Source organism: Salvelinus alpinus, chromosome 2 (assembly GCF_045679555.1).
Source record: "Salvelinus alpinus chromosome 2, SLU_Salpinus.1, whole genome shotgun sequence".
Lineage (NCBI taxonomy): Eukaryota > Metazoa > Chordata > Actinopteri > Salmoniformes > Salmonidae > Salvelinus > Salvelinus alpinus.
The window spans coordinates 78,210,520-78,231,810 of NC_092087.1; the positions used below are offsets into that span (position 1 = coordinate 78,210,520).

General features: G+C 44.3%; 2 protein-coding genes across 4 annotated transcripts; both read right to left on the reverse strand.

Moving 5' to 3' along the window:
• Positions 1 to 25: 25 nt before the first annotated feature.
• On the reverse strand, positions 26 to 12,267 carry LOC139567856 (tetraspanin-16-like). Of its 3 annotated transcripts, XM_071389438.1 has the most exons (8): positions 12,124 to 12,267; positions 11,637 to 11,745; positions 10,438 to 10,635; positions 8,717 to 8,791; positions 8,191 to 8,298; positions 7,383 to 7,538; positions 6,980 to 7,063; positions 26 to 182 (listed from the first exon to the last, which is right to left on the reverse strand). In XM_071389438.1, exons 2-8 carry the CDS (start codon positions 11,703 to 11,705, stop codon positions 123 to 125), a joined length of 750 nt encoding a protein of 249 aa, XP_071245539.1. In that variant the 5' UTR covers positions 11,706 to 11,745; positions 12,124 to 12,267; the 3' UTR covers positions 26 to 122. The 3 variants fall into 3 exon arrangements, with proteins under 3 accessions (XP_071245539.1, XP_071245540.1, XP_071245538.1); XM_071389439.1 differs by lacking the exon at positions 11,637 to 11,745 and having other exon boundaries at positions 12,124 to 12,195; XM_071389437.1 differs by lacking the exon at positions 12,124 to 12,267 and having other exon boundaries at positions 11,637 to 11,880.
• A 911-nt stretch (positions 12,268 to 13,178) lies between these two features.
• On the reverse strand, positions 13,179 to 19,896 carry LOC139567854 (tetraspanin-1-like). The gene is made up of 8 exons (XM_071389435.1): positions 19,731 to 19,896; positions 17,909 to 17,990; positions 15,479 to 15,694; positions 14,979 to 15,053; positions 14,654 to 14,761; positions 14,293 to 14,427; positions 13,988 to 14,080; positions 13,179 to 13,706 (listed from the first exon to the last, which is right to left on the reverse strand). Exons 1-8 carry the CDS (start codon positions 19,838 to 19,840, stop codon positions 13,653 to 13,655), a joined length of 873 nt encoding a protein of 290 aa, XP_071245536.1. The 5' UTR covers positions 19,841 to 19,896; the 3' UTR covers positions 13,179 to 13,652.
• Positions 19,897 to 21,291: the final 1,395 nt, after the last annotated feature.

Sequence of the window (21,291 nt, forward strand, 5' to 3'; positions counted from 1 at the left end):
AACCACAGTCTACTGACAAGGAGGCTTCATCTGCAAGTCTCATTTATTATGGAAGTCTCATTTGCAAGTCTCTGGCCTGGTTGGCCTACCATGCCTGGGTCAGGCTCTGTGTTGCTGCTGGTCTAATAATAGGTGTTGCCTAGTCTGACGAACAACACTACTGACACCATCATGGACGCCAACTGAAACAGACACAACAAAAACCACACACACGCATTAGGCCACGGGAAACACATTGAAGCATCCTTAACACACACCACAGGCCACGGGAGGAAACTATATCTCTGTCTGACTCTGACTCTTTCTGAAAAAGGTTTAGCCGGCTTTGCTGAGTTCACTCATGTGGTAATGGGGTTGTTCACATCGAGCACGCGCACACACACGGTGCACGTGGAAACTATGTTTTAACACAAAAGTCTAACTTTGAGGCTAAGTTAATGTTTCAGTTCATTTGTGTTGGGTTGGTGTTAGTGGTTGTGGAGTCTCTCGGGAAGACAGTGTCATGAATGGAGTCATTTCAATAGTGGATGCCAAGGCAGATCTGCATCCCAAATAGCATAAGACTGCATCCCAAATAGCATGCTATTCCCTACTGTACATGGTGCACTACCTTTGATCAGAGCCCTATGGGCCCTGGTCAAAAATAGTGCACCATATAGGGAATAGGGTTCCATTTGGGATGCAGCCTTAGTCTTATCTGCCTTGGCATCCACTATTGAAATGACTCCATTCATGACACTGTCTTCCTGAGTGAGAGACTCAATAACAGCTAGCAGTGATTGTGTTATTTTGTCTGATCCATGTTGATTCACAAGGCCAATTTACTGTTTAAGACTTTCATTTACACGATGGTGATCACAATGGAAACCACCTGTGGCTGTTTGTGGCCAATGTCTCTACCCTCTAGTCATTTTGTCCCCATATATGTTTGGGTAACTCTCACCATATACGTTTGGGCAACTCTCACCATATACATTTGGGTAACTCTCACCATATACGTTTGGGTAACTCTCACCATATACGTTTGGGCAACTCTCACCATATACGTTTCTCAGAACAAGAATAGACTGACGAGTTTCAGAAGAAAGTTCTTAGTTTTTTGGCCATTTTGAGCCTGTAATCGAACCCCCAAATGCTGATGATCCAGATACTCAACTAGTCTAAAGAAGGCCAGTTTTATTGCTTCTTTAATCATGTCATGTTTTGTCATTGATTATCATGTCTTGTCCCTGTGCTTCCCTTCTATTCGTTTCCCTCTGCTGGTCTTATTAGGTTCTTTCCCTCTTTCTATCCCTCTCTCTCCCCCTCCCTCTCTCCCTCTCTCGCTCTCTCTCTCTATCGTTCCGTTCCTGCTCCCAGCTGTTCCTCATTCTTCTAACTACCTCATTTACTCTTTCACTCCTGTCCCCTATTTTGCCCTCTGATGAGAGTCCCTATTTCTCCCTCTGTTTTCCGCTTCTGTCCTTGTCGGATCCTTGTTTGATGTTTGCTGTTCTGTGTCCTTGTTCCGCCCTGTCGTGTTTTTGCCTTCTTCAGATGCTGCGTATGAGCAGGTGTCTATGTCAGCTACGGCCTGTGCCTTTCCGAAGCGACCTGCAGTCTGTGGTCGCGTCTCCAGTCGTTCCTCTCTACTGACGAGAGGATTTCAGTTTTCCTGTTTTGGATTTACCTAAGATAATATCCAGGAGTATCGTTTTTTGTTTAAGACTGGAATAAAGACTCTGTTTCTATTAAGTCGCTTTTGGGTCCTCATTCACCAGCATAACAGAAGGATCCGACCAAGAATGGACCCAGCGACTACGGATTCTCGCAACACTGCCGTCGAGTTCCAGGGAGCAATGCTCGGCAGACACGAGCAGGAATTGTCTGCTGCTCGTCATGCCGTTGAGACCCTGGCCGCTCAGGTCTCCGACCTCTCAGGACAGTTTCAGAGTCTTCGTCTCGTGCCACCAGCTACTTCCTGGTCTTCCGAGTCTCCGGAACCTAGGGTTAATAACCCACCATGTTACTCTGGGCAGCCCACTGAGTGTCGCTCCTTTCTCACCCAGTGTGATATTGTGTTCTCTCTCCAGCCCAACACATACTCAAGAGAGAGAGCTCGGATCGCTTACGTCATATCACTCCTTACTGGTCGGGCTCGGGAGTGGGGCACAGCTATCTGGGAGGCAAGGGCTGAGTGTTCTAACGATTATCAGAACTTTAAAGAGGAGATGATACGGGTTTTTGATCGTTCAGTTTTTGGGAAGGAGGCTTCCAGGGCCCTGGCTTCCCTATGTCAAGGTGATCGATCCATAACGGATTACTCTATAGAGTTTCGCACTCTTGCTGCCTCCAGTGACTGGAACGAGCCGGCGTTGCTCGCTCGTTTTCTGGAGGGACTCCACGCTGAGGTTAAGGATGAGATTCTCTCCCGGGAGGTTCCTTCCAGCGTGGACTCTTTGATTGCACTCGCCATCCGCATAGAACGACGGGTAGATCTTCGTCACCGAGCTCGTGGAAGAGAGCTCGCGTTAACGGTGTTCCCCCTCTCCGCATCTCAACCATCTCCTCCCACCGGCTCAGAGACTGAGCCCATGCAGCTGGGAGGTATTCGCATCTCGACTAAGGAGAGGGAACGGAGAATCACCAACCGCCTTTGCCTCTATTGCGGTTCTGCTGGACATTTTGTCATGTCATGTCCAGTAAAAGCCAGAGCTCATCAGTAAGCGGAGGGCTACTGGTGAGCGCTACTACTCAGGTCTCTCCATCAAGATCCTGTACTACCTTGTCGGTCCATCTACGCTGGACCGGTTCGGCTGCTTCCTGCAGTGCCTTGATAGACTCTGGGGCTGAGGGTTGTTTTATGGACGAAGCATGGGCTCGGAAGCATGACATTCCTCTCAGACAGTTAGGGAAGCCCACGCCCATGTTCGCCTTAGATGGTAGTCTTCTCCCCAGTATCAGATGTGAGACACTACCTTTAACCCTCACAGTATCTGGTAACCACAGTGAGACCATTTCCTTTTTGATTTTTCGTTCACCTTTTACACCTGTTGTTTTGGGTCATCCCTGGCTAGTATGTCATAATCCTTCTATTAATTGGTCTAGTAATTCTATCCTATCCTGGAACGTTTCTTGTCATGTGAAGTGTTTAATGTCTGCTATCCCTCCTGTTTCTTCTGTCCCCTCTTCTCAGGAGGAACCTGGTGATTTGACAGGAGTGCCGGAGGAATATCATGATCTGCGCACGGTCTTCAGTCGGTCCAGAGCCAACTCTCTTCCTCCTCACCGGTCGTATGATTGTTGTATTGATCTCCTTCCGGGGACCACTCCCCCTCGGGGTAGACTATACTCTCTGTCGGCTCCCGAACGTAAGGCTCTCGAGGATTATCTGTCTGTTTCTCTCGACGCCGGTACCGTGGTGCCTTCTTCCTCTCCCGCCGGAGCGGGGTTTTTTTTTGTTAAGAAGAAGGACGGTACTCTGCGCCCCTGCGTGGATTATCGAGGGCTGAATGACATAACGGTTAAGAATCGTTATCCGCTTCCCCTTATGTCGTCAGCCTTCGAGATTCTGCAGGGAGCCAGGTTCTTTACTAAGTTGGACCTTCGTAACGCTTACCATCTCGTGCGCATCAGAGAGGGGGACGAGTGGAAAACGGCGTTTAACACTCCGTTAGGGCATTTTGAATACCGGGTTCTGCCGTTCGGTCTCGCTAATGCTCCAGCTGTCTTTCAGGCATTAGTTAATGATGTACTGAGAGACATGCTGAACATCTTTGTTTTCGTTTACCTTGACGATATCCTGATTTTTTCACCGTCACTCGAGATTCATGTTCAGCACGTTCGACGTGTACTCCAGCGCCTTTTAGAGAATTGTCTCTACGTGAAGGCTGAGAAGTGCGCCTTTCATGTCTCCTCTGTCACATTTCTCGGTTCTGTTATTTCCGCTGAGGGCATTCAGATGGATCCCGCTAAGGTCCAGGCTGTCAGCGATTGGCCCGTTCCTAAGTCACGTGTCGAGTTACAGCGCTTTCTCGGTTTCGCTAATTTCTATCGGCGTTTCATTCGTAATTTCGGTCAAGTGGCTGCCCCTCTCACAGCTCTGACTTCTGTCAAGACGTGCTTTAAGTGGTCCGGTTCCGCCCAGGGAGCTTTTGATCTCCTCAAGAAGCGTTTTACATCCGCTCCTATCCTTGTTACTCCTGACGTCACTAAACAATTCATTGTCGAGGTTGACGCTTCAGAGGTGGGCGTGGGAGCCATTCTGTCCCAGCGCTTCCATTCTGACGATAAGGTCCATCCTTGCGCTTATTTTTCTCATCGCCTGTCGCCATCGGAACGCAACTATGATGTGGGTAACCGCGAACTGCTCGCCATCCGCTTAGCCATAGGCGAATGGCGACAGTGGTTGGAGGGGGCGACCGTTCCTTTTGTCGTTTGGACTGACCATAAGAACCTTGAGTACATCCGTTCTGCCAAACGACTTAATGCACGTCAAGCTCGTTGGGCGTTGTTTTTCGCTCGTTTCGAGTTCGTGATTTCTTATCGCCCGGGACATAAGAACACCAAGCCTGATGCCTTATCCCGTCTCTTTAGTTCTTCTGTGGCTTCTACCGACCCCGAGGGGATTCTCCCTGAAGGGCGTGTTGTCGGGTTGACTGTCTGGGGAATTGAGAGACAGGTAAAGCAAGCACTCACTCACACTGCGTCGCCGCGCGCTTGTCCTAGTAACCTTCTGTTCGTTCCTGTCTCTACTCGTCTGGCTGTTCTTCAGTGGGCTCACTCTGCCAAGTTAGCTGGCCACCCCGGCGTTCGGGGTACGCTTGCTTCTATTCGCCAGCGGTTTTGGTGGCCTACTCAGGAGCGTGACACGCGCCGTTTCGTGGCTGCTTGTTCGGACTGCGCGCAGACTAAGTCAGGTAACTCTCCTCCTGCCGGTCGTCTCAGACCGCTTCCCATTCCTTCTCGACCATGGTCTCACATCGCCTTAGACTTTATTACCGGTCTGCCTTCGTCTGCGGGGAAGACTGTGATTCTTACGGTTGTCGATAGGTTCTCTAAGGCGGCACATTTCATTCCCCTCGCTAAGCTTCCTTCCGCTAAGGAGACGGCACAAATCATCATTGAGAATGTGTTCAGAATTCATGGCCTCCCGTTAGACGCCGTTTCAGACAGAGGCCCGCAATTCACGTCACAGTTTTGGAGGGAGTTCTGTCGTTTGATTGGTGCTTCCGTCAGTCTCTCTTCCGGGTTTCATCCCCAGTCTAACGGTCAAGCAGAAAGGGCCAATCAGTCGATTGGTCGCATATTACGCAGCCTTTCTTTTCGAAACCCTGCGTCTTGGGCAGAACAGCTCCCCTGGGCAGAATACGCTCACAACTCGCTTCCTTCGTCTGCTACCGGGCTATCTCCGTTTCAGAGTAGTCTTGGGTACCAGCCTCCTCTGTTCTCGTCCCAGCTCGCCGAGTCCAGCGTTCCCTCCGCTCAGGCTTTTGTCCAACGTTGTGAGCGCACCTGGAGGAGGGTCAGGTCTGCACTTTGCCGTTACAGGGCGCAGACTGTGAGAGCCGCCAATAAACGTAGGATTAAGAGTCCTAGGTATTGTCGCGGTCAGAGAGTGTGGCTTTCCACTCGTAACCTTCCCCTTACGACAGCTTCTCGCAAGTTGACTCCGCGGTTCATTGGTCCGTTCCGTGTCTCTCAGGTCGTCAATCCTGTCGCTGTGCGACTGCTTCTTCCGCGACATCTTCGTCGCGTCCACCCTGTCTTCCATGTCTCCTGTGTCAAACCTTTTCTTCGAGCCCCCGTTCGTCTTCCCTCCCCCCCCCCCCGTCCTTGTCGAGGGCGCACCTATTTACAAGGTACGGAAGATCATGGACATGCGTTCTCGGGGACGTGGTCACCAGTACTTAGTGGATTGGGAGGGTTACGGTCCTGAGGAGAGGAGTTGGGTTCCATCTCGGGACGTGCTGGACCGTTCGTTGATTGATGATTTCCTCCGTTGCCGCCAGGGTTCCTCCTCGAGTGCGCCAGGAGGCGCTCGGTGAGTGGGGGGGTACTGTCATGTTTTGTCATTGATTATCATGTCTTGTCCCTGTGCTTCCCTTCTATTCGTTTCCCTCTGCTGGTCTTATTAGGTTCTTTCCCTCTTTCTATCCCTCTCTCTCCCCCTCCCTCTCTCCCTCTCTCGCTCTCTCTCTCTATCGTTCCGTTCCTGCTCCCAGCTGTTCCTCATTCTCCTAACTACCTCATTTACTCTTTCACTCCTGTCCCCTATTTTGCCCTCTGATGAGAGTCCCTATTTCTCCCTCTGTTTTCCGCTTCTGTCCTTGTCGGATCCTTGTTTGATGTTTGCTGTTCTGTGTCCTTGTTCCGCCCTGTCGTGTTTTTGCCTTCTTCAGATGCTGCGTATGAGCAGGTGTCTATGTCAGCTACGGCCTGTGCCTTTCCGAAGCGACCTGCAGTCTGTGGTCGCGTCTCCAGTCGTTCCTCTCTACTGACGAGAGGATTTCAGTTTTCCTGTTTTGGATTTACCTAAGATAATATCCAGGAGTATCGTTTTTTGTTTAAGACTGGAATAAAGACTCTGTTTCTATTAAGTCGCTTTTGGGTCCTCATTCACCAGCATAACAAATCAGAACAACAGTTTTCAGCTGTGCTAACATATTTGCAAAAGGGTTTTCTAATGATCAATTAGCCTTTTAAAATGATAAACTTGGATTAGGTAACACAACGTGCCATTGGAACACAGGATTGATGGCTGCTGATAATGGGCCTCTGTACACCTATGTAGATATTCCATTAAAATAAATCAGCCGTTTCCAGCTACAATAGTCATTTACAACATTAACAATGTCTACACTGTATTTCTGATCAATTTTATGTTATTTTAATGGACAAAAACAAGGTCATTTCTAAGTGACCCCAAACTTTTGAACGGTAGTGTAAGTTTGGGCAAATCTCACCATATACGTTTGGGCAAATCTGAAAGGACACTTACCTCCATGACACAGATGCCAGAAGCGGTGGAGCCAAAGATGACGCTCTGGTCCTGGATCACATTGATCAGTTTGGTAATGCAGCTCTGGTGACCGACAGATAGATAAAGAGGACGTCACCATCTGTTCCTTCACAAGACATGGCCACTACCCAAGTTAGGATTTGGCCCTTAGAAATAGGTAAAGGAGTAATGGCTTTTGACACTGCTACATCCACCATAGTTTCTGGAACCATGCTGAAAAAGACAAATGTAAGAAAATATCCAAACCAGCACAGTTTGATGTGGGTCAATACGATAGTGTAAAAGGGGTCAAAGTTGGTCCAGCTATGGTTGATGTGTAACCAGGCCGGCTCGGTACAGCTTGGTTTGGCTCGGCTTATTCATATGGAAAAGTGTTCCCTACCTTTGGGTGTATCAGGCCCTGGGTGGTGTCGAGGCCGTCGCAGGCGCTGCTCGTCAGGTCAACACAGCACGTCTTGGGGTACAACAGGCCAGTGTTAGCACTGAACACAGAGTTCTTGAAGTCAGCCGTGGAGTTGTCAAAGCCACAGCACTTGTACTGCACACAGTAGAGAAAGGCAGAGCATTGAGACAGTGGGCTTCTATTGGTGCCCATTGACAATTTCGTTTGTTTCTTGTTTCTTCCGGAGCTTTTGCACATGTACAGTGAAGAATGGTAGCTCTAGTCTGAAAACCAGACCTGTTTTGTGCAAACGTTCCACTCCTTGTAGTTCGTGTCATATGCCAAAGTTTGTCATGACAAGTAGAGGCAAGGAGTGGAATGATAGACTGGTACCCAGGGTATGGTAGATCCTACTGGTATTAAAGCGGCAATCAGCAGTAAAAACAATAACAAAGCGTCCTCCCCCCACCGTTTCGGTAAAAAGCTGAGGGATGAGGCTGGAGAAATATAACCACTCAAATTCATAAACAGAGATATGGATTCAAGGACTGACCATCCATGATATCAACATCATCGTTGTAACCATGTTTTTAGGCTATATAGTGTTTGTTTACATTTACTTTGTTAACAAACATTGGAGTAAAACAAGCTTACAGTATATTTTGGGTTCTGAACTAAGCTCATGAGGCATTTATAAGTTATATACTTCAAGTATCAATGGGTACATATAATTAATTTATAAGTCCAAAAATGAATTTAGCAACTGCTGATTGCCCCTTTAAAGTCAGAGTTCACATAGCCCACTCACATGGACCATGATGGTGTTCCAGGCTGTTGATATGGGGTCTGCAGCCGTTGGTCCCATATAGGACATCCGTAAAGAGTCCTTACTGGCTCCACGAATCGTAACCTCCACCTAAAACACAGGAAGTCACCCAATCATTTACCCCAGTGCTTGACTGTTAATCACGCCAAGAAAACTTTACAGCATCTTTGTAGCAGTTCAGACAGTAAGGCTGTGCGTGAATCATCTGTGCTTTGTACAGTTTCTTTGTTGCAGTTTAGACAGTGCGAGTGAGTAGATTATCTGTGCTAAATACAGTATCTTTGTTGCAGTTTAGACAGTGAGGATAGGGTCAATGTGGATTGTCTGCGCTTTATACAGTATTTATTTTGCAGTTTAGACAGTGAGGGTGTGAGTGGATCGTATATGCTTTGTATGGCATCTTCTTTACAGTTTAAACAGTGAGGGTGAGTGGATAATCTGTGTTTTGTACATTATCGTAGTTACAGTTGAGCCAGTGAGGGCGTGAGAGTGGATCATCTGTGCTTACCAGATCTTTGTACACCAAGATGAAAATAACCCCAGTAACCTCAGCTGTAAACATCATTGACACGATGAAGAAATACTGTCAGATCAAGGAGAGGGTTAGAATCAACCACAACATAGTTTCAAAGGTGAGCAGGGTAAGAACTGTACACTCTCTATACCTGTGCATCCCCACTTCCTGGTCTCCTGTGACCTATGACCCAACATAGTGTACAAATTAAAGTGACGCTACAGATGTTTTGTATAATTTCGCCCAGTAGTTTTGAAAGTAGCCAAAACGGGCCCCTGAAAAGTGTGCACAATTGTGTACAACGTCATCCATTTCGTATGATATGCTATGTCCCAAAAAAATATAGATTTTTAAAAATCATGCAATTCTTTTTATTTTATTTTTTTTATTTTTTTTTTAATTTTATCCCCTTTTCTCCCCAATTTTCCGTGGTATCCAATCGCTAGTAATTACTATCTTGTCTCATCGCTACAACTCCCGTACGGGCTCGGGAGAGACGAAGGTCGAAAGTCATGCGTCCTCCGAAGCACAACCCAACCTAGCCGCACTGCTTCTTAACACAGCGCGCCTCCAACCCGGAAGCCAGCCGCACCAATGTGTCGGAGGAAACACCGTGCACCCGCCCCCTCGGTTAGCGCGCACTGCGCCCGGCCCGCCACAGGAGTCGCTGGAGCGCGATGAGACAAGGATATCCCTACCGGCCAAACCCTCCCTAACCCGGACGACGCTAAGCCAATTGTGCGTCGCCCCACGGACCTCCCGGTCGCGGCCGGCTGCGACAGAGCCTGGGCGCGAACCCAGACTCTGGTGGCGCAGCATAGCACTGCGATGCAGTGCTCTAGACCACTGCGCCACCCGGGAGGCCCTATCATGCAATTCTTACGCTATGTTAGCAACTCCAATTCGTACGATATGTTACGAATTTGTAAATGCTTAAGATTCCCTTTCAATCTCTTTAAGTGGAATACACAAAGACTATAGAACAACCATCAAATCTCTCCGTGGAACTTGCCTAGCACATCTGATTCAACTAATAATCAAGCCCTTGACTACTTAAATCCATTCAGAAGGACACATCTTGGAACGTTCAGATAGAAATATGTTATGTAGAACAAACATGCCTCTCCAACATGTGGAACAAGGAATCATGTCGGCTATATTCATGGCATTACTATCTGCAACGTTCGACAACATTTGGCAACTGAACGTGGCCCAGGTGTGCTAGTTCAGGGCTACAACAAAATTGTGAAACATCTGTGGGTCCCCGAGGAGAGGTTTGAGAAACAAGGGTATAGACTACACAACACAACAACCAAATAAGTAGGCCAAAATGGCTCCTTCTAACAGACTCTCAACCATTACCAACACTTTATGAAGACTACACTCCACAAAAGAGACCCACCTTTCTTCTAGACTGAGCCCCAAATGGTAGCCCCCCCCCCCCCATGTTATACTGTTGATGAGGTTTATATCTTGTAAAACGACAGGGGGAATTTGTTCATTTGAATTTCATGTTTGTTTTATTATTTAAAAGTGGAACATAAATTTCCTCATTCAAGTCACGAGTGTGTCCAGAAGTTAAGAGTTTATTGACCCCCTTGCCACCCTCTGGAAGTCACCCTCGGAGTTTCGACGACAACAACACGCGTCAACAGAGGGCCCTCAGAGCGAATTGGTAGGGGTGGGGGGGTGGTTTGGGATTCACGGTCTCTTACCAGCATGATGAGGCAGCGGTTCTCGCTCCAAGCCCCGTAGCAGCCAATGAACCCCAGCAGAGACAGGATGGCCCCCAGGCACATACACACATAGCTGATGGTCACCAGCTGTGCCGAGAAAGAACCCATCACCTGGACAAAGGTGGCCGCCCCGTACCTGATCCACACGCCTAGGCCAAACAGCACAAGGCCACTCACCTGGATGGGAGAAGAGATGGACTATAGAGTTAGAATGACTAGAATGGATTCACCTGGATGGGAGAAGAGATGGACCATAGAGTTAGAATGACTAGAATGGATTCACCTGGATGGGAGAAGAGATGGACCATAGAGTTAGAATGACTAGAATGGATTCACCTGGAGGGGGGAAGAGATGGACCATAGAGTTAGAATGACTAGAATGGATTCACCTGGAGGGGGGAAGAGATGGACCATAGAGTTAGAATGACTAGATTGTAGGACCTTCTGATTGAAGATGGTGTCCCGTGGGGGAACTGGTCCGGCGACCATATTGGGTTAGAGAATGAGATGCGCATCCATCAGATTGAGGGTATTGATAGAGTGTATTGACATTGGACATACTGATTGGGTGAATTAACATGAGATTGATCATATTGATGCATCATTATCGTGTTTTCCCCAACATTTACTGTAGATGCGGGCTAAGAGTTGTTCAAACTAGATTCTGAAATGAATGCAGGGCCTCAACTAAACTATATGGAATTTAAAACGTTGGACTATCCTGAGCATACCATCTGTAACACATAGGGCCAGTTTCCTAGAACAGATTAAGTCTTGGACTAAAAAGCTATTTGAATTGAATTGTTTTAGGGTAACAGACATCAAAACGTGCAATGTGGACCCAGAGGATATCACTTGAAAGTATTAATTAAAACGCTTGTTTCCAAAGTGGTCCTCAATGGTAAAAACAATAACACACAATGATTCAAAGGGAAGACAAAATTACAAACAACCATAAATACATTAATTTATATTGACATCCTAAAAAGTGGCACCATGGAGATTCTCGGATTCCCTGTGGTCTGACGATTCTATCGAACTTTCACTCCAACCTACATGTTGTAGTGAATGTAATCGTTCTGCAGTGCGGGTTTGATTGAGGTCCAGCCTAATAGCCTCTTCTGGTATAATCTACAGATAAACCCCCCAAAAAGCACACAAAAAAAAGGTGCACTTACAAATATGATGCCACTGAGTAACATCATTAGGTACCTCAACAGGCCATACAGGTGATGTAGTCTGGACATGACTGACTGCGCTGTAATGTCATGAACCGGTTGGTTCAATCTACGGAAACCATACATACAGGTTAACATTTTTCACATAGACCATTAATCTGGACATTTTCAATACTCAACGTTGTTGTTGAATTGTTATCCATCATTGACATGACAAGCACTCATTACATGCAAAAATAATGTTATCCAAAGTTAGCTAGAAGTTAACTAGCTACTATAGGTTTGGATATTTCATATTCATTTTGAAAAATTTGCATTTGTAGCTAGTTAAATAACGTTAGCTAGTTAGCTACTGTATCACCCTTGCTTTAATAATGACCAGAAAAATAATAAAATTGGCCAAAGGCAAAAGCTAAAAGTTAAGAAATTCCTTATTAGCTGTTCAATAATTGACAAATTAATCAGTTGCACTTGCATTCTTAATTACCTTTTTGTAGGCTACAAGTGGTATTTAGCTAGCCCAGCTGACAAGCTAACTTGCTATTGGTATCTTCTTTTGACAGGGGCACGAGCACGAACCTACATAGCAATGCGCACCCGTTTCCATGGCAACGCAATTCTGGGTCATAAGGTCATAATCAGAGGTGTCACAATTAACATTTTGTAACAATAGATGTAGCTCGAGGATACAATGTAGTTAACTTTATTTCTATTGTGCTTTTCAATAGCAACCTGGTCTCAGAGCATTTCATATTATTCTGTATGTAAATCTATGACACTACAGCGCATCGGAAAGTATTCAGACCCCTTGACTTTTTCCACATTTTGTGACGTTAGCCTTATTCTAAAATATATATTTTTTATCCCCTCAGCAATCTACACACAATACCCCATAATGACAAAGCAAAAACAGGTTTTTAGAAATGTTTGCAAGTGTATTAACAATAAAAAACGAATACCTTATTTACATAAGTATTCAGCGTGTTGTTTCCATTGATCATCCTCGAGATGCTTCTACAACTTGATTGGAGTCCACCTGTGGTAAATTCAATTGTTTGTACATGATTTGGAAAGGCACACACTTGTGTATATAAGGTCCCACAGTTGACAGTGCATGTCAGAGCAAAAACAAAGCCTTGAGGTCGAAATAATTGTCCGTAGAGCTCCAAGACAGGATTGTGCCAAGGCACAGATCTGGGGAAGGATACCAAAAAATGTATGCAGCCTTGAAGGTCCACAAGAACACAGTGGAGTTTGCTGTCAATACAGGTAAAAGTGCTTCATATGATAAAATAAAAATACTAACAAAGACAGGAGGAAGGAGAATGAAAAAAATAGCTAATTAAAATCATACATTAAAAGCATCTTCATAAAAGTCTTGTCTTCAGCAGGGATTTAAAAAGAGGCACTGAATCTGCAAGTCTGATCTAAAAAGTAGCCTAGTAGATGCCAACTTTAGGTGAATATGATTGAGAAACTATTGCAAATAAGAACAAGTTTATAATTTCCTCAAAGAATAGAACAAGAAATAAACAAGTCAGATTGAATGTGGTCATTTCTAAACTTCAATATTTATATGTACAAAAAGAGACACTGTATATCCATTCAAGACAGTTGAAATAATAACAAAAAAAAGTCTTGCCAGTTAGAGCAAGTGTAAAGCAATCACCTTCTCAACACAAAACATCATGCATTCATGTAAAGTCTTCAACTTGAGCAAGAAACAAATAAGGATAGAGACAAAGGAATCTAATGTACACATAAATAAGTACTGAATGCATACAGTAGGCCCTATACAGTATATGTGCACAGATATTGTTGATATACCATGGAGGTGATCGATTCACAACAGGGTTTTGAACAACGCTCCTTCCTCTCTCATTTTTATTTTATAATTGAAATATTTTAATAATCTTTGGTGTTTGAAATTAAACATGTCGACTGAAGATGTCATGATGATGATGATGATTTAACAGGCGTGGTCATGGATGGTCCTGGATGTCGGGGTCCTCAGTGCTACTTGTTACCAATCTGTTGGTAGAGAACCATTGACACCACCATGGCAGCAATCTGAAACGATGACAGGTCACAAGTGTTAACGCAATATAATGGTTACGTTCCAAATGGCACCCTAATCCCTTTATAGTGCACTACTTTTGACCAGGACCCAAATGGCATCCTAATCCCTTTACAGTGCACTACTTTTGACTAGGGCCCAAATTGCGCCCTATTACCTTTATAATGCACTACTCCTGAAGAGGGCCCATAGGGCTCTGGTCAAACGTTGTGCACTATGTAGGGAATATGATGCTATTTGGGATGCAGATAGTATTGTAACAGGTGTACTGTACCTCAAGAGCAGCGATGCCCAGTCCAACAGCTCCAATGATGACAGCGTTGTCCTCGATCAGGTTCAGCAACATGGTAAAGCAGCCAATGACATTCTGGGGAGGAAACAGTACTCCAGTATTAGAATTAGATAGCTGTATGGGGATTCAATGATTATAAACACACAAACACAGGCTATTAAATGTAAAACCTAGCCAGGGGCAGGAGTTTTTCATGACTATGTGACCCAACCAAAGTGTAAGGAAACCCTCCTGGTCTAAATACAGCACATCGGATGACCCTGTATTGTACTATTAGACATCTGTACCGAAGTTTTAGCAGCAGCAACTGCACAGGTTCCAGTTTTACTACAACATGTTGGTGGGTACATAGAGTTAGTTGAGTTCTCTTGAAAAGGGGATCCATCGAAGTCTGTGTAATTGCGGTATCCACAGCACTTGAACTAGGAGGGAAGCACAGAGACACAAATCATTATGACATGGTAGCATCTACAGAACACAGTAAGCAACTAGCGTAGCCAAGCACCACTGCCTTCTCTGAAACCTGTAAATAATCTGCATAAGAACATATGCATTTATTGAGTACACAAAAGTGCGCTAATAACATCCACTGGCAGAGTGGCAGTAAATTCACTACTTAATATAGTAGTATGAATGAATGAAGTATACCTGTTCCATGGTGCCATTCCATAGTGAAGTCAGGCTCTCATCCTTCCCATAGTCTTTTTTAATCCTGGCAACAATCTTCTCACTAAGGTCCTCAAGAACTTCCTTAGCCTAAAACAGAACACAAACCCATTTCCACAAATTCAGAAAAGCTTTATTGTCCCAACATTAGGCAATTTGATTTACTACTGTATAAAAACTGTTTTCATCTGCCAATATGAACAAAACCACCACCAGCACAGCCAAATAAAGTTTCAAACGTTCCCCCTATTTACTAATTAGTGCACTGCTTTTGACCAGGGCCCATACAGTGTTAATAACTACCTACCAGTGGTTGGAAGACAAGGACCACCACGCACCCAGCCACCTCTGCAATGAATATGATCAGGATGATGATAAAGAACTGGAAATGAACAGACAAGCATACAGTGGTTAAGGGTTTGATGGAGAAAAAACACAAAAAAACAAAGGGTCAAAATTATGACCAATATGATGGCAGGTCAGAATGATGTTAAAGAACTGGAACGAAACAAAATGGCGACAGACAAGCATACAGTGAGGGCTTCATAACAAAGCAAAAGGTAATGGGTCAAAACTATCACATTAGATCAAAGGTCAAAATTCTATAAATATATAATTGTGTATATCAACAAAGAAAGTAATTTTGCACAAAAAAATACAAATAAATGTTTAAAAAAAGTAACAAATAATGAATTAATCTTTCCATACCAGTATGTAAATTCAAAAATAAACAGAGTAAAAGTCAAGTTGGTATTTGTATTAAATCGATTTCTGAATATTTATGTTCAATGGTCAAAGATGACACACCAGCATCAGCATACACCTGGACTCCTTCATGGCTCCACAGCACCCTAGGAAGCCCATGATCAGCAGGACACCTCCGACCCCCATGAGCAGGTAGGCCACGTTAGCCAGTTGGCCCAGTTCTGCTGGGGCGTCCTTAATGTTGTCTAACACTCCCAGTAGAGAGCCACTGTCCACCTTCACCCAGACCCCCACCGCCAGGATGGCCACACCCGCCAACTGATACACACAACAGGGAGGTGGGAGAGAGAAAGAGGAGAAATAGGGGGAGGGGATAGTTTTAGTGTTTGGGACAATGTTGATGAAGAGTACAGGGAGTATACTTTGAATATTCTTTGAAAACTCTAAACCATATCATTAGAATGCGTCATGGAGAAAAGTTGGTCATCTCTGCAACCATTACCTTCACAATTCTTGAAAGAAATCCCAAACCCACAGTAATTAGCTAGTATGACAAGGCAGGTTATTCATCTTCTTATTGTGACTAAAAATGACATACAATATTAATTCTGGGTAATATTATAACCAGAGAGTATATAAACTCAGCAAAAAAAGAAATGTCCCTTTTTCAGGACCCTGTCTTTCAAAGATATTTCGTAAAAATCCAAATAACTTCACAGATCTTCATTGTAAAGGGTTTAAACACAGTTTCCCATGCTTGTTTAATGAACCATAAACAATTAATGAACATGCACCTGTGGAACAGTCGTTTAGACACTAACAGCTTACAGATGGAAGGCAATTAAGGTCACAGTTGTGAAAACTTAGGACACTAAAGAAGCCTTTCTACTGACTCTGAAAAACACCAAAAGAAAGATGCCCAGGGTCCCTGCTCATCTGGGTGAACGTGCCTTAGGCATGCTGCAAGGAGGCATGAGGACTGCAGATGTGGCCAGGGCAATACATTGCAATGTCCGTACTGTGAGATGCCTAAGACAGTGCTACAGGGAGACAGGACGGACAGCTGATCGTCCTCACAGTGGCAGACCACGTGTAACAACACCTGCACAGGATCGGTACCTCCGAACATCATACCTGCTAGACAGGTACAGGATGCCAACAACAACTGCCCGAGTTACACCAGGAACGCACAATCCCTCCATCAGTGCTCAGACTGTCCACAATAGGCTGAGAGAGGCTGGACTGAGGGCTTGTAGGCCTGTTGTAAAGCAGGTCCTCACCAGACATCACCAGCAACAATGTCGCCTTTGGGCACAAACCCACTGTCGCTGGACTAGACAGGACTGGCAAAATGTGCTCTTCACTGACGAGTCGCGGTTTTGTCTCACCAGGGATGATGGTCGGATTCGCGTTTATCATCGAAGGAATGAGAGTTACACCGAGGCCTGTACTCTGGAGCTGGATTGATTTGGAGGTGGAGGGTCCGTCATGGTCTGTCACAGCATCATCGGACTAAGCTTGTTGTCACTCAGGCAATCTCAACGCTGTGCGTTACAGGGAAGACATCCTCCTCCCTCATGTGGTACCCTTCGTGCAGGCTCATCCTGACATGACCCTCCAGCATGACAATGCCACCAGCCATACTGCTCGTTCTGTGCGTGATTTCCTGCATGACAGGAATGTCCGTGTTCTGCCATGGCCAGCGAAGAGCCCGGATCTCAATCCCATTGAGCACGTCTGGGACCTGTTGGATCGGAGGGTGAGGGCTAGGGCCATTCCCCGCAGAAATGTCCAGGAACTTGCAGGTGCCTTGGTGGAAGAGTGGGGTAACATCTCACAGCAAGAACTGGCAAATCTGGTGCTGTCCATGAGGAGATGCACTGCAGTACTTAATGTAGCTGGTGGCCATACCAGATACTGACTGTAACTTTTGATTTTGACCCCCCCTTTGTTCAGGGACACATTATTCCATTTCTGTTAGTCACATGTCTGTGGAACCTGTTCAGTTTATGTCTCAGTTGTTGAATCTTGTTATGTTCATACAAATATTTACACATGTCAAGTTTGCTGAAAATAAACACAGTTGACAGTGAGAGGACATTTCTATTTTTAGTTTAGGGAAAGTTTTCCTCAATACACAAATCTATCCTCACAAAGATATGACTGTCATTTATGGTCCCTGTGGATCTTGGATGTGACACATTCCTGTTCTGAAGTGCACTTTCTTATCCTGTTCGCTCTCTGAATGACCTTGAAAATATCTAAGGGGTCATTGACCCTAACAGGTCAGGAGGCTTGGGTTCAAAATGGCGGTTATGTTGACATCTACAAGTCCAGAGTGCTAAAGAGGACAGGGGAAGTGACAACTTAATTCAAAGCCATCAAACTCCTTTCAGTACTATAAAACCTTAGTGAATTTAATAGCATATTATGCTAAAAACAGAAGCTTTCTATAGACTGTTTTGGTGTTAGTATTCTGATGGAATATATGGGGGATGATTGAATGTTAGCTGAATGAAAGTTTAAACTTACAAAGATGGCTCCATTGAAGATGAACATCATAATCTTGAGAAACCCGGAGCAGCACATCTTTGCCGTCTGTTGTTTCCTTCTCCTGAAAAACAAAACGAAACTTCAACTGTGAGTTTAGGAGATACACTTGGACATACAGAATATTTATATATTTCATAAAACTGTAGAGTTGTAACTAGACAGCCAACCTGTCTGGTTACAAGATTACAGGATGTTATACCAGGCTTGTCTGAGTCATGTTACAATTACATAGCATCCATTTTAGTTACACATTAACCAGGGAGAAGGAGACGGTTATGGGGCGAAAGAAATGCTCTCTAAATTTTGAATTTTATTTGGTTTTCATGTAGAAATAAAAGACAACCACCGAACCAACATTTCCATGTTGTAAAACTGTGTTGTTTGCCAGCCAAATTCTAAGACCTACCAATCACAATATCACTTGCTTCCTTATTTCAATTGTCAGTCCAACATCCCTCAAAAACCCTTAGACTGGTAATACGGATTTCACACCTTGCAAGACAGTACCAGTCCAACTCTTTTACTTGAAGTCGGCGCTACTTGGCAGATAACTGTTAATCAATGGGTCCTGGGCAAAAGTAGTGCACAAGATATGGAATAAGGGGTCATTTGGGACACACTCAGAGTTGATGTTTTATTACTACAGGCATTGGTATTATTGGAACAGTCAAGGAGTCTTATCAGAATCTTCCTGGCAGTCACTGATGTTCAGTAGCATAGAAAACACCTCCATAAGATAGAGACTTAGCTATCAAGACCCATAATATCTTTATGGTCTGTTTCTTCAGTAGCTTGTTGGCTTTCGTGGGAATTGGAAAAGTGTCACTGGACGGGTCCAAGCCTAGTTGTTTTGGCCAAAGTTGTCTAGTGTAGCCTATTGTACTTCATTATCATAGCAAAGACTCCACAACACACACAGACATATCGTTTTGAATTGTTATGTCAATCCTGTATTTGTTTATACCCTCTTCTCTAGTAGCTTGCTGGCTTCCCGTGAACTGGAGAAGTGTCACTGGATGAGACCAAGCCTAGTTTTAATTGGCAGAATGACCAGGTTGTTCCTTATTGCTCTTCATGCGTCACTGTCTTTAGTGTACTTTGACAACTTTAACCTGGTACCCACAGGGCCATAAACGTCCCCGTGACCAAGAACTAAGATTGAGAGGCAGAATGTTACCTGACTACATGTTCTTAAAACAAAGGGGGAGTTTCCCGGACAAGGATTACGTCTAGTCCTGGACTAAAAAGCATGTGTCCATGAAACTGGCCCTAAATGTGACTTAACAACACCATCCCAGGAGTCTGTTTCCCTCTAGTTACATGACTAGTGTATGAGAATGCAGCAGCACCATCAAAATATTAACAAGTCATTAATAAGATGCCATTTGATCTCATGACGGTTAGAACTTTAATGTTAACCAGTCTTTCATCCATTGGGCAAAGTTCTCCCCTTAGATACAGGGAAGTTCAAACAACAGCAACCTGATTCATGTTAATAAGTCATTTATTAAACCCAAAAATCATCTCCCTTCTTACAGATGGAAAAAATATATATATATACAATGTATCGGTTAAATAGAACAATTTCCCTGGATGTATATGGTCTGACTTTCTGTTGCAAATTGGATGCAAATGTGACCTGTGTCACAAAATGTATTACATTGAGTATTAGTTTATTTACTGAAGAAAGTACTGGTTTTCATGGAGTTTTTATGTAGCACATCAGACAAGTATGATTATATCATTCAAGTTTGTGTATAGTGGATTATTTTAAATGGAGTAGAAGAATTGAGTCTCTTACCTGTGCTGAGGTGATGACTGTTGAGGTCTGAGAGGAGTGTTCGTCTCCAACAAGTCTCTATCTGGCCCTTTATCCTCACCCCCCCACACAGGTCTCACAAACACACACATGAGGGGAGGGAGTAAGTGACCAACGCACCACTGATTGGTTTGTAGTGTAGGACAACTTCCTTGAGGCTAAAGTCCTACTAGAGGGAACTTTATGGCGGAGGTGAAAACACAACTATACAGTGCATTCGGAAAGTATTCAGACCCATTTACTTTTTCAAAATGTTGTTACGTTACAGCCTTATTCTAAAATGGATTCAATAAAACAATTCCCTCAATCTACACACTATAGCCCATAATGACAAAGCGAAAACAGGTTTTTAGAAATGCTTGCAAATAAAAAAACAGAAATACCTTATTTACATAGGTATTCAGCATCTTTGCTATGAGACTCAACATTGAGCTCAGGTGCATCCTGTTTCCATTGATCATCCTTGAGATGTTTTTACAACTTGGAGTCCACCTGTGGTTATTTCAATTGATTGGACATGATTTGTAAAGGCACACACCTGTCTAGATAAGGTCCCACAGATGACAGTTCATGTCAGAGCAAACACCAAACCATGATGTCGAAGGAATTGTCCGTAGAGCTCAGACAGAGCCCGGACTTGAACCCCCGAGTGGGACAGTGGTCTAAGGCACTGCATCTCAGTGCTAGAGGTGTCACTACAGACCCTGGTTTGATCCCGGTCTGTATCACAACTGGCCGTGATCGGGAGTCCCATAGGGTGGTGCACAATTGGCCCATCGTCGTACGGGTTAGGAGAGGGTTTGGCCATCATTGTAAATAAGAATGTGTTCTTAACTGACTTGCCTAGTTAAATTAAGGTTAAATATAAAAATAGCTGTTTAGCGACACTCCCCATTCAACCTGACAAAGCTTGAGAGGATTTGCAGAGAATGGGAGACACTCCCCAAATACAGGTGTGAAACGCTTGTAGCATCATACCCAAGAAGACTCGAGGCTGTAATCGCTGCCAAAGGTGCTTCAACAAAGTACTGAGTAAAGGGTCTGAGTACTTATGTAATTATTTTCAGTTCCTTTTAATACATTTGCAAAAATGTCTAAACCTATTTTTGCTTTGACATTATGGGGTAGCATGTAGATTGAAGGAAAAAAAACAATTTAATACATTTTATAATAAGTCTAATGTAACAAAATGTGGAAAAAGTCAAGGGGTCTGACTACTTTCCAAATGCACTGTATGCTGAATTTGTCACATTGTTCTTCAGGATCTATTGAACCTCAAGAAGACAAAGTATTTCAAACTCCCTTTCATTCAAAGGTATGGTATTGCACTCCCTCAATGTTTACTGCGTGGCTCATCATTTATTTATAGACCAGGAACACTTTTTTTTGTCATAACCTGCACACATTGACGTCACTCAGCCAAGTGTTATGACCTGTCGCTAATTCCAATAAGCACTGCTGTAAAAAAAAAAAAAAGCCAACAACCCAAATGGCACCCTATTCCCTATGTGGTGCACTACTTTTGACCAGGGCCTATAAGGAA